Source organism: Eubalaena glacialis, chromosome 9 (assembly GCF_028564815.1).
Source record: "Eubalaena glacialis isolate mEubGla1 chromosome 9, mEubGla1.1.hap2.+ XY, whole genome shotgun sequence".
Taxonomy (NCBI): domain Eukaryota; kingdom Metazoa; phylum Chordata; class Mammalia; order Artiodactyla; family Balaenidae; genus Eubalaena; species Eubalaena glacialis.
In genome coordinates, this window is record NC_083724.1 from 59631969 (window position 1) to 59646299 (window position 14331).

At 34.9% G+C, this 14331-nt stretch overlaps 1 protein-coding gene across 8 annotated transcripts in view; it reads right to left on the reverse strand.

The window, feature by feature from the left end:
- The window catches only part of PTPRD (protein tyrosine phosphatase receptor type D), a 542415-nt gene that overhangs the window by 175795 nt on the left and 352289 nt on the right, over window positions 1–14331 (reverse strand). For all 8 annotated transcript variants that reach the window (XM_061200424.1, XM_061200419.1, XM_061200422.1 and 5 more), the window contains exons 8-9: window positions 11272–11853; window positions 1073–1206 (exon numbers count right to left, since the gene is read on the reverse strand). In XM_061200424.1, the coding sequence (XP_061056407.1) occupies window positions 1073–1206; window positions 11272–11853 (716 nt within the window). The remainder of the gene's footprint in view (window positions 1–1072; window positions 1207–11271; window positions 11854–14331) is intronic.

Below are 14331 nucleotides of genomic sequence, written 5' to 3' on the forward strand. Positions count from 1 at the left end.
GAACTTAGGGGCTGTTTTGCTTTGTGAAGATATTTTTAAGATAAAGAATGCTAAGAGGTATAACAAAATGGCTTGGTGGATTGAGTTTTCACATATAGTTTTACCGACTTTTTTGTCCTAATGTTCCCCTTAATGGGTTTTACGATAACAAAAGAAACATATTTATTACTATCCCTTTCTGAAAATATTAGATGTATCTTAATACTGATTTAAATAATCTATTCAAAGTATACCCAAGGGCCAGTATATCCTAATGGTTAAGAACACAGATTCTGGAAATTGTCTAGATTCAAATTCCAGCTCTACCATTCAGTAGTATGTGGCTTTGGGCAAATTATTTAATTTTTTCCGTGTCTCCATTTTGTTATAATATGTGAAATAGATTAATAATAGAGGCTGACTCAAAGCACTACCGTAAGGATTGACTTAATATGTGTGAAACCATTATTATAGTGCCCGTTAATGTATGTGTTAGTTATTTTGATTTTTATTTCTCTTTTCAGTTAACTATTAACAATTTCTAGCCTTCCAAGGTCTGTTATTTTATTTGTGTAACATAAACTATATATATATGTATATATATATATATATATGTATTTTCACATTCATATCAAACAATCATTGGCATACAAACAAACATTTGCTATGGGGCCTCTTTCTCTGAAACCAGCTTAGACAAATTCATCTACCCAAAGCCTTGGAGCTCACTTAGTCATGTGTTAACAGTGACTTAAGCATTTTAATGCAGAAGACAAAGAAAGGAAATCCCCAAATCTCAAGGAGTATATTCTTTTACAAGCAGATACTTCCATAAGTAACTTAGAAACCTGAATTAAAAAAAGAAATTTCCAATACGGACAATAGCTGTTTTTTGTTTCTTTTGTCCTAACCCCAGCAAGACTCCAAATACTCTTTCTGTTTTTTTGGTCAAGCTTCCCTTTTGATGAATAAATCTTTTCCACCAAGGTCCTCTGTAGATATCTGACCTTTTAACAGAACTTGGGCAAGTACACAAAATGAGAGCAGTGCTTGGGTGTAGAGAATGACGACAAGGCGAAAGGCACAGTCCTACCTCCTTTCCATGCTCCCCATCTTTGTAGACCAGTTCATAGTTGGCGATGGTGTCTGAACGTGGAGGCGTCCAAGAGAGCAAAATACTTGTTTCGGATTCAGGTTCTGCCTTGAAGTTTAGTGGCTGCCCTGGCACTAAAATCAGGGAGGCAAAGGAGTGAGCTCACCATCACCAGAAATATTCAGAAGTTCTTTCATTAACTGTTTAAAATTTTCACTCAGTGAAAAGTGCACGTATTAGCTTAATGGAGAGCTAGGTTCCTTACATTGTCCAAGTTAGCCTGTCAATATAAAGCCCATTTTTCCTCCTTTAAGGGACAAGAACAATGTTATAAATACTGTGCTTGTCCCTGAGTGGTTTAATATATATGCAAGATGTGGAATTAGCAAATGTAGAATATATCAGTCTCTGAATTCAACTTTAAGAATAATATTTACTTTATAATATCATTGTAAGTAATAAATGTGATGATTTATATAAAGCACTTGGGATAAATATTGCCTAAATCACACCAATTGTTAAATACGTAAAAGCTATTGTTCTTTTACAACTGAGTGGGAACTTATTCTCTAACGCTACAATTTACTTTTAAAATTATTTCCAATTAGGTTTATAAAATCCCTTTACTCCATTAACAAAACCTACAGGCAAGCAGAATCATTAGTATTTTTTTCTTACCAACCCACGTTTTAAAAAGATGTAAAAAAAAAAAAAAAAGAGAGAATTTAAAAAACTAACAATTCTTTCTAATCTCTAAATGACTTTAATATGAGTTAATACATTAGACACAATATAAATTTAATATTGTCCCTAGTGAGATGGAGCTAAATTACTACACAAGTTGAAAAGTGTATAGAATACACTTATTATCACAAATATAGGAATTTAACAGAGGTCATCTATAATTCTCGTATTAGTCATGTAATCCATGCAATAGACAATTTGGAAGAGCTATATATCATATGTAATCAAGAATGGGACATCAATCCAGTTGAAAGCATCTTACCCAAATGTTGAATTAGAATAAATTTTACTAACCCCAACCTCCTAGTTAGCAACTAATCCCACGAGGTCCTCTATCCATTATACACAAGGCTAATGCACTTCAGGGCATCAGTAGCACAGCTACTCTTACTTACATTGTTCTCAGCCAATGTCTACTCTAATTGGTTGGTGCCCATGCCTTAGTGGCCATTAAATATTTTGATCATTACCCCAGATATTGCGGTATGTCTCAAAGTGCCATAGCTGAACATATGTCCATATTCCCACAAGTTCACATGAGAATTCCGTGTATATTTGTAAAAAACAAGAATACTACTTCACACCAGAGGGGAAAAGAACATCTAAAGTATTTTTGGCAAATGAGCATGAACATTCAAAAACATATACAAATAATATAACTTGTAGCTGATGTATGACATCAATTTCTTAAACAACACCTAAAGCATCATTTTCACCAGAAAGAAGGTCTTTGGAGATATAAAATGCATTACTTTCTTTTCTTTCTATAGTCATCATCTCTCTGTAGCATGATGAAAAAAAATGCCTTTTGTTTAAAAAAAGATTAAAATCTAAAGGGGTCTACAATGGTTTCTGGAATCAATCCCTAATCATCGTTTCATTCCTCTGGTCTGTTAACCTGTGAATCTGTGTATGTGTATGTGTATGTGTATGTGTGTGTGTGTGTGTGTGTACACGTGCACACACTCATGTTTGGACTGATGCTTAAGGCCACCAATAATCAGTGCTTCATATTTCTAATTTCATTCATTTTCCTTTCTCTCCTTCCATATCACAGGCCTTGAGATACTCATTAATTTGGTGCCTCCAGGAATGTACTTTCTGAACTGAGTATGTATTTTTTTTTTAAGTCCCTGCCCAGTGGGTGACCTAACACAATCATTCAGACTGAGAGGTGAGAGGTAGAGACAAAAGAAGATAAAAGATCAAGAGCAAGAGAAGGTAGAACAGAGGGAAATAAGAAAAACAATCAGGCAAATAGCAAAACAAATAGAAAATGCATTACTTCTAAAAAGAAAATACCAATATCACAGGCAGGAGCCACAATGGAAGCCAAGAATGATCAGATGGGGAAATTATGATTGGATTCTAATATTCAGATCATGAAAGGTCTTCTCAGCCTAAAAATACACACGCCTATGCATATGTATGCAGTCACTTCTTTTTCTCTAGTTTTATTCCCTTTTTCTTTCCTCAACTTCCACAAGTCTGGGAAAGAAGAACACCTTGTGATAACTTCTGACTTAAACCAAACCAAATAAAGTGCTGTCAAGAATTAAAAACATGGACAGTGTTGAAGGGCTGCTCTCAGGATAATAATTGCTTGTTACGTATTTCCTCCCTGCTAAGGCTAATAATAAATTGAGTGACAGTGATTGAAAACATTGTGGGAATCCAATTAACTTTTTCTTACTTAAACTGTTTACTTTTTTGCTTTTAATTTGTCTCAAACAAATTCCTGGTAGGTCTCAATGTTTCATCCTTGTTTAGTGCCACACACTTCCTTTAATTCTCTAATTCTGTTTGGTTCTAGTCAGAGCCCTCTCCTTCTAAATAATGAAATAGCTACTAAATAGCTCCTTCTAAATAATGAAATAGTCTCAGAGGATGTACTGTTCATTTTATTTTTGGACAAAGTAAGTAGGAAGTGGCCACACGACTGGATGGTGAGTCTCTTCGAATAATACAAACGGGGTTCTCCTCCTCTGCTTTCAACATCTTCTTCTATTGAAGTGGTCTGGAGGGGAATTTAATAGATTTTAAACTTGTGGTCGAAACACCAATGCCTGGAGGTGCCAGGCAGATGACTTCGATGAGTGCAGAGGCCATGCAGGCCCAGGGTCAACGGGGGAGTGCCTGGGACACCAGAAGGAGTTAGGGATGCTCAGAGCCAGGACACGGCTGCCTTGTGGAATGTGGGTCCAGTCTTGCCCAAGCTTCTGCTTTTTCAGCAGAAGTTGATAATGAATCTTCTAGGTAAAATCTTTTAATTTTTTACAATCAGAAATAAATTGAATTAGTTGAAATTAACTGAAAAACACTATATCAGGCAAAATGTGTCTACAGACAAAATCCAGCATAAGGACCAGGGCTTTAAAAGATCTTTTTATTATATCAGGCTCTATGCCCATACGTGTCTTAAGAGTGACACTACTCAGACTTTCTTGGGAATTGTGGATTCACCTAAAGATGTTGCTTCCTCAGGATCATTTAGTCATTACTGAAACAACCACAATGAAGCTGAGGCTTCAAAGGAAAAGAAAAAAGCTGTGAAATTAATGTATTTATTTATATATTCCCCAAACATAACAGTCTTAATGATCATAATATATGTTTACAAGAAAACACTTTAGTGGACTCCAAACTGTCATATTTATTTTGTCTGTGCCACTTGGAGACACAGGGAATACTTCATCATCTGTCAGTTACATTTTTATACCAAATACTGTGGCTACAAAGGTTCTATTAACATTTATATTTGTTTTCTCCATATCCCTTCTCCCTCCTTCCCTCCCTCCCTTACTCTCTTCCTCCCACTCCCCCCCCCATAGATAGATAGATAGATAGATAGATAGATAGGTAAAGATATTTGTATGTATGTATATTTATTTATTTATTATTATTTAAATTTATTTACTTTTGGTTGTGTTGGGTCTTTGTTGCTACGCGTGGGCTTTCTCTAGTTGCGGCGAGCGGGGGCTACTCTTCATTGCGGTGCGTGGGCTTCTCATTGCAGTGGCTTCTCTTGTTGCAGAGCACAGGCTCTAGGCACGCAGGCTCAGTAGTTGTGGCTTGCGGGCTCTAGAGCACAGGCTCAGTAGTTGTGGCACACGGGCTTAGTTGCTTCGTGGCATGTGGGATCTTCCCGGACCAGGGCTCGAACCCGTGTCCCCTGCATTGGCAGGTGGATTCTTAACCACTGAGCCACCAGGGAAGTCCTGTATGTATGTTTAATGCTCCCACAGTCTTGACACCTCAAACTTACTGACATTCTTTTATCTTCACTTACTTCATGTTTTTCTATATATATTTTATTTTTCTTTTATTTAAGAGCTTTTCTGTGCTGTAGCATTTTCCTCATCAATTAACCAAAGATACATTTTACGGAAAAATCTGAGATTCTGGAAAACACACGGGAGAATAAAAAGAACCCATCCAGAAACCTTAGTGCAATCATCTACATTAAAAAAAGATGTGTTAATGTTGACCATAAACCAATAGAATTTAGATGTGGAAAGAGGAAAGAAAAGTAGGAACACAAATTTTTCTTTAAAATTATATTTAAGAAATCCTTATATTTGGTAAAGTGTTGTTATATCCTTCTTCTTGATTGCTAATTTAGTGTCCACAAGGAAATACAAATATGAGCTATCAATTCCCTAAAGTAAGATTATAACCCCATTGAGAAATGGAAAATATTTGAGTAGTAATACTACAATACTCCATGTATCTGAAGGCAACTCACAGAGAATGGAGAATGAATAAGAAACGAGAAGAAAATCTGCATGTCATCTGAACTCTGATAATATTGGAAGAGATCAATATTTGACTAAATTTTAGGGAATATCTCTGAAGAGAAAGGGGTTAGCACATATAAAATGGCTAAAAAACAATTTCACCTCACCGTAATATAAATATGAAACATTACCAAAAAGACTAAAAAACACATTATTTCTAAAATATCTAGTGCTCTAATAAGGTACATATTTTAAAATGTGAGTATCTAGCATATTGACAAATGATAATAACAACAATAAAAGCAACAGCTAGAATTATAGTGGTAGTAAAACAAAACAAAACAAAATTCAAACAAGGAGTCTGATTTGTAAGTGCCGCAGATATATCATTGACAAAATAAGTACTTAATACACAAGCACCTGCACAAATCTTACTCTCAACTGTCATTAAACATCAATAAGAAAAAGTTAAAATTTTATTACAGTCGTATTTACAACCAGCACTCCTTTACTCATTGCTAAAACTATTTAGAGAAAGAATTCAAATGGGGCTCATAATTTTTGCTATTGGAAATCAATAGTCTAGTCTTTTCTAGTTTGCTTATATAGGCCTGTTGATATATAGTAATGAAATGGTTTATAAAGTACTGGAAACCTAAAGCACAATGTCTCTAAAATGTCATAGTTTTATAACAATTTTGCTTCTTCAAAATGTTTAAAGTTGATGCTACTCATTAATATTTATTTATTAAATGTGTATAATTATTTTCCTTCCAAAGACCTATACTATTAAGGTGTGTACATATAAATCAGTACTTTCCCCAAGAATCTATTAAATGCATAGAAGAATTAGAGGGAAGATATGTTTTCTAAAGAAAGTTCAGGAAAAAGACACACATTAGGATTTAACAACTTTAGAATGCCTCCAATTAGCAGGAACAAGAAGCAACATTTATTTTAGTGCATTAGGTTTAAGATGTTAATTTATTACTTTTCCTTATCAGAGTTTTATTTGTACTTCTTTTGTAAAATATAGTTACCCTATGTTCTTATTATAATTACGTACAAGAGAAAACTATATAAGACATCCTTCCCGAATGTGTTTTTTCATAGCAGAGACTTTTTTCTAGCACAACATAAATACTTCCCTTGTCAATGGCCATATCGTCTACGTATTTTCAAGGTGAATTAGTTGCAAGTCACTATAATGCCAGAAGTTAAAGCTATGGAAAACTTGGAAGATTAACCAATATTTCTAGAAAATAATCATTTTAACCAAAACCTTTTCATATTTAAAACCATGTAAAGATTACTTAATATTTTCATCTGTACTAATATTCATAATTAAGGGGATATATTACTGACTATAACATAGATCATATTTTGACTTTCTATATTACCAGAAATATACAAACTTACATCCATCCTCCATTTATATCAATACATGTGACAATAATCTTAGATAAGATCAAAAGTAATAATGTCCCTCTTAAACTCACTTTATTTCTAAATACTGTTTCTGCAGAGTCTGATTTTAAACAAAAATAGGAATATTACTGTCAGGGAATTAAAGATAATAAAATGAAACGTATACCTTTTAGATAAAGTAGACAAAAATGTGTATCTCTGTGTATATGAAATTAAAATATTTGAGAAGTTCATGCATGTTATTGATCAGTAAATTTTTGTAGGTTTGGAAAAGATAAAATTGTAGTGAGAAGAATCATAAACTTAAATTTTATATAACTTAACTAAAAGAATATTTCATAATGGTTTTATGTCTTTGCCTAGCAGTGATCCTATGAATTAGCTAGTCAGGAGCAGCTCAGGATTAATTATATCAGAACTAACATCATTGTATTTGGCAGGTGTCCACTAACATCAAATGGCCTTTGTTAATTAAGCCTAGAGAACAGATCAAATCATTGTGCCATTTTGGAAGGTTTTCTTAGCCTATTGATCTCGGCAGGCACAAGTCATTATGTCATTATATATCTTCTCAATCAATGGGTATTAAAATTACAATTATTATGGAAGGTTCTTGGAAATATCTTAATGTAAAAAAAAGTTAAACAGAGATTGAGAACAGCTATTTTAATGCATCTGTGATCCATTCATCTAGATTTTTTTTTTAGGTCTGGAGTCCCTGGATCACATTAACTCAATTGCTCCTGTCACAATGTTACCTTCACTGAGTTATGATTTATGTTACATTATGTCCCCTGGTAATACAGAAAAACACAATATGATCTATTTAAACATCAGTTCTGTATCTTTCATTAAACTGTGACTGAAAGCATTACTGTCATTTCGTGTTCTGAATATAAGGATTCTCATGATTCTCAAGGATTCTTATGTTTTGGTTGAATTTAGTTTCAGTAACTATTTGGTTTCTTAGATAGCTAAATCCTTCTGTCATAAGAAAATAATATTGTGAAACGCTATAGATTTGTATGCTTAAATTTGTAGTTAGAAAATTAAGAACCAACCTTAGTGACTGAGTATCATAACTTTCTATAAAAAAGGTATTCCCTCTACTTCTTTTAGATTAACTTTTTTTTCTTTTTTTAAAATATCTAAATGGTTTAATGTACTTCTGCACTGGGATAACCTAATAGCCACCTCAAGTATTTCAGATGTAAATCATATATAATTCTTTTAAAAAAAAAAAATAAATTTATTTATTTATTTTTGGCTGCGTTGGGTCTTCTTTGCTGTACGAGGGCTTTCTCTAGTTGCGGCGAGTGGGGGCTACTCTTCGTTGCAGTGAGCGGGCTTCTCATTGTGGTGGCTTCTCTTGTTGCAGAGCATGGGCTCTAGGCATGCAGGCTTCAGTAGTTGTGGCACACGAGCTCAGTAGTTGTGGCTCACAGGCTCTAGAGCACAGGCTCAGGAGTTGTGGTGCACGGGCTTAGTCGCTCCGCAGCATGTGGGATCTTCCTGGACCAGGGCTCGAACCTGCGTCCCCTGCATTGGCAGGCGGATTCTTAACCACTGCACCACCAGGGAAGTCCCATATATAATTCTTGAATAGAGATATGAATACATGACACCCTGTGTTTCCTGCCTCTACTCATTTATTGAGCACCTAGTGGGCAATAAAACCTAGTAGGCACCAAAAAATAAGACATTAGCAAATTATTAATTTAAAAGATAATGGTGCTTAAAAGTATCTAGAGTGTCCACTTAATGACCCAAAGGAAGTTCCTGAATGGAACCTATGACCCAAAGGAAGTTCCTGAATCTTTTTACCTTCATCGATCCTCAATTTACTCATTGGCAAATGAGATAATTCCACATCTACCTAATTGAGCAGTAAGAATTAATACACCTATTAGCAGAGTTTCCAGCATATGGCAGTTATTATTATGATGATGATTATATATTACTGAAGTTATAAAATATTTCTATCCATTATCTAATCGATAGCCTTGTTACGGGTTGAAGTGTGTCCCACAAAAATTCATATGTTGAATTCCTAACACCAAGAATCTGAGAAAATGACCTTACTTGGAAATAGGATTGTTGCAGATGTAATTAGTCAAGATGATATCATTAGGTTAGACCCTAATCCATTATGACTGGTATCTTATAAAAAGGGAAATTTGGACGCAAGAGACAAGTGCTTAGGGAGAATGCCATGGGACCATGAAGGCAGAGATCAGGGTGATGCTCCCACAAGCCAAGGAACAGCCAAGACTACCAGCAAACCACCAAAAGCTAGGCGGGAGGCCCAGCATCTCCCTCACAGCTCTCAGAAGGAACCAATCCTGCTGACACTTTGTTCTTGAACTTCTAATCACTAGAACTGCAAGATGATAAATTCCTCCAGTAAGTGGTATTTTGTATGGCAGCCTTAGAAAAAAAACCACTACCACTAAACTCTATAAGGTGGTTATTATTTTAGATGAGAAAACGGAAGTTCAGAGAGATGAAGTAACTTGTCCAAGGATATGGAGCTAAAAATGGTAGTTTGGGATTCAAACCCTGGTTATGTTACTCCAAGACCAGGGATTTTTAAAATATCAAAGCTGAAACATCCAAAAACCTAAAAGTGGAGTATAGGTATATACTCTTCCTATAGACGTTCTTATATCCTTTAATGGTTATGGAGCTGCTAAAATAGTATAATAAAAAAATAATCTCTTAACAGTTGACTACTTTCAGTCAAGAAAAAAGAACAAGATTCACTGATTTCTACATTTTCCAATGAGAAACTTATGGAAAAATTAATCTACAATATTTTTATGCACATTAATATAACAAATAAATACAAAAGAAATGAAAAAGCCAAATAGGGAAGGTATATGGATGATTTTCAGTATAATTATAAAACACTCTGTAGTTACTTTTTTGATATTAGAAAAAGGGATAAATCCATGAACAAACCAATAAGAACCAAATAACAGTATGAAAATAAAATAAAGCCAGGCAAGCTGTAAACATGCTCTGAGGTTCCTAGCAGCCAAGGCAAACAGGTAAACATCCTCAGCCTCAAGATTCACGAAGCCCACAACATAAAAACAAGTCAGGGGTTAAACATAAGTGTATCTAGTTCTGACACCTGAGAATATTCATTAACTCATTCCCAGAATTACCTATGAGTTATGACTACAGATTATAGATACCATCTCCAATAACATGGTTCTTATGTGGATTCTCAGAACAAACGAATGGCATGCCACCAAAACACTCACAGATTAATGCAAGTTTAAGAGGTACCAAGACAATAAGGAGTCAAATGAATAGCTCTCAGATATTCAAGAATAAACTTCAGAAGACAGCTGCTATGGTTTATTCCCATCCCACGACAAAACTGATCACTTTGAATCCAAGACCAGAGAAGTTTGATAACCTCTTATGAAAATAAAACTACGGGAAAGGCCAAGTTTTTCTTCATAAAATAGTTTGGCGTCTGCTCTAATACCCAGGAAAATGGGTGAATAAGGCCCCAAAGTTTGATCTTAGATCTTGGTAACTGTCTTTCTTTATCCCTGAGGCCATACAAAGAAAAAAAGAAAAGAACATTAAGGGAATATTCATTTTTAAGCAAGTTGCTTCCTGGCAAATATAAGCCATTTAAATATCCAAGGTCCCCTGACAAATGGTTTTATTTTTAACTTTATCTTGAACCATCCTCTGCTTCACAAATTAAATAAATTTTGGGACTATTCTATCAGAGTTGCTAATACAAAGAAGCACAGTTCTTCTATTCTCAAAATGCTGCATGGGGGATGCATTTATCCAACTCCTGCAGAAAGTTTTCAAGTCATTTGGGTACAAATTAAAAAGAAAGGATGCTACATATAGGGGTATGAGAGTAAGAGGTACAAACTATTAGGCATAAAATAAGCTACAAGGGTATATTGTACAACATGGGGAATACAGCCAATATTTTATAATAACTATAAATGGAGCACCTTTAAAAATTGTGAATCACTATATTATACACTTAAAACCCATGTAATATTATACAGCAACCATACTTCAATTAAAAACAAAAGAAAGGATGCTAAATGCATCCCCCTTTTAAAAGGACTGTATTATTTATAGTCTTTCAGTGTCCATGCCTGTTCCTTTCCATATGCCTAACTCCTTACTTAGAAACTCTAAATCTCAAAAATTAAAACTTATACTATTTTGTTCTTTGTTTTTGTCCTTGCCATTTCTTAGTACCAGCTCCCTTCTACCCTACTCCCCATCCAGAACCAGACTTACCTCCTGTCTGAGTGATGACTTGTATGTCACTTGAAAGAGGACCATCTCCAATTGAGGTAAAAGCCAGGACTTTGACAGAATACGTTTTCTGGGGCACTAAGTTGCCAATAGTAGTGATTTGGCTGTCAGCTACATTGTGTTTCATCCAGTTGTTAACATGCTGAGTGGGATCCATTGTATAATAAACTCGGTATCCTTGAATCTGTCCATTTGGCTCTTCAGGTTCCTTCCACTGTACCAAAATGGTGGTTGAACTCAACATCCGCGCCTGGACATCCCTGGGGGCACTGGACGGTGCTTGCTCTGAGGTCTGTGTTAGCACGGGCTCACTGGGAGGCCCCCTCCCAATGTTATTGACAGCAACAACCCTGAATTCGTAATCTGAGTAGGGACTTAGTCCAGCGACACTGTAGCGTGTGGTCGCCACCCCATCAATTTCTTTGTAAGGTTCTTCAGAATTTTTAGGTTTATGCTGAATGATGTAGTAAGAGACAGGCTCAGGGTTCCCAGAGTCCCATGTCAGTGTGATGCTTGTAGCTGTGCTCTCAGTCACGACAGGAGTTCCTGGAGGTTTGGGTAAGGCTTACAGGGAGAAAAAAAAAAGACAGTGAATACCCATCACTTTTAAGAAATCACAAGAATCCATAAACTCTGCTATTAGAATGACAGAATTATGTACCTAGTAAAGATTTAATTAGATGAAATCATAGCAAAGGACGGTTTTCTGAGTGGTCAGGAAGTACAGTAAGACATGCTTAGGTGACAAATCTCAGTTTACTAGAAGTGTATTATAGCATTGTATTTTTGGGCTTGTATCCAAATTCACCACTTATTAGCTATGAGATCCTGGATGTGTTGCTTAAGTTCTCTTTGCTTTAGTTTTCTCATGTGAAAAATAGGCAAAATTGTATTATTGGAATTGTACTGTACAGTTGGGTAACTGTATTTCATGAGCTTACGGTGAAGATTAATGAGCTAATCCAGTAATGCTCTTAATATGTATCTGGCACCCTCAGAAAACAGTAGTTCCAATGATTACAATGATTATAACCACAAGCTTGGCCCATGAGACCCTTGCTTCAAAAAAATGATATAACTAAATGCCAATACACATTGAAAAGAACAAAATTTTAGATATAAAATGAAACGGTATTAAATTGTTGCAAAAGAAGAGTATCCTTTTTGTTTTCAAGATGTAAGACATAAGCAACATTACTATATATTTTTAATAAATAATCTGACCAATAATTTTAAGGTAATAAAGAATAGTAATTTCAAATCAATCCATTTCAAATTCACGCTTTTTACTTAATATTCAAAATATGCTGAAGGAGCTAAATTAAAGTCTATTCAAAAATCACTTTTTAAAGTATTTTATTTTATTGTCATAATATGTATTCTATATCCAACATCAGTAATATCAGGTTACAGCTACATGACAAACATTTGCAATTAAATCTATATTTTAGAAATCTCGTTCATTCTTTTTAGCAGAAAAGCACAACTCAAAATGCTACTAATGAAGCCTACAAACCATCTACACTGGTGGCCTCACCCGGACAGTGATTCTGAAAGGTAGTGATGTTAGGGAAGAAAGGAGAGTTTCACAAGCTGAATTTTTAGAGAAAACTCAGAAGGTAACACTCATATAATCAGCTCCTTAGTACTCCTCTTTTCCTTGTCAACTTAAAGGCAAAAAATACAACACTCCCTACAATGGTAACTTTTCAAGATTAGCAAACTTGTACTTAATTACTGCTATATCCCCAATACCTAGAACACTGTCTAGTCCTGAGTAGGTTTTTAATAAGCACTGTGAAACGACTACCTGAATAAAGGAGTCCTTTCTCTCTTTAAGGTGCTTTTTGTTTTGATTCACTTCTTGCCTTCAAGATCCACCCTTATGTTTTATTTATTTATGTTTGTGGTGGAGGGGGTAGGGAAGCAGCAAGAGTCAGGAAAACAAAGAAACTGAACAAAATATTAGTTTAGTGTGACTCCTGCTTTTGAATTCTTGAGGGTCTTTGGTAAACCTTCAAATATTTAAAGCTGAAATGGTTAGTATGGGAAAGACGATTCAATATTTGCAGATTACTCTAAGAACCATGGAATGATAATATTTGGCCAAGGGATTTTGCTGAAAATAATAATAGAAAGACATTTGTTTCAATATTCTGGCCTGGCATTTTTCAAGGAAGTGTATGATCTGAATTTTCCCTAGATGTCTTTCTGTATTCTTCAGGCAAGTAGAAATATTGCTAATTAAAGATGTGTTTACTGATATTTAACAGATACTCTTAGTTTCGCTAAGTCACACTGATTATGCAGTACAGGTTTTGTATCTGTAATGTATGGAGAATACTAGGCCTAATACCATAATAATATGCAATAAAACATTACTATTTTAAATGACTAAATGTTGAAAATGCTGTGTACCTTGTCTTATGTCACATAATTGATTTTATATGGTATACATTAGGTATATGCACTTGGCCGAAAATATGACACCGATTACAATGTGTGCTGCATTTTTTTAGGATCACACTTCCTAGAAGGGGAAGACAACTTGTGTTCACTTTGCAATAGTTCCAGACATTTGCAGGAACCTAAAGTCACCCTCAGACTGACTCATTTTGTGAAAGTTTTCTAAAATTCTATAAACACTGTATAAAAACAACTGGTACCCTCACACACTCATTTTTTACCCCCTTTGATTCAAAAGTAACCATGGAATATAGTACTTCGGTTATAGTCAGTACACTTATTTCAAGAAAAGAATATTTGTTGAGCACTTCGCTTACACGAGGTGAGAGCTGAAACAGAATATAATCACACTTGCATTTTGATTTTTAATGGTAGGGCCTATCAAAAATTTAAAGCATCTATTATTAGACCATGTTGATTTCAACTCTCTCCCTCTTTTTTTTCCCCTTTGTCTTCTGGAATTTTGAGCATTTATTAACACTTATTTGGATTTTTTTGTCATGTGCCTCTTCTCAAGGTTCTGGATAAATATAAAACCTGTACACATCATTCCGACCATAACGGCTGACTATGTCG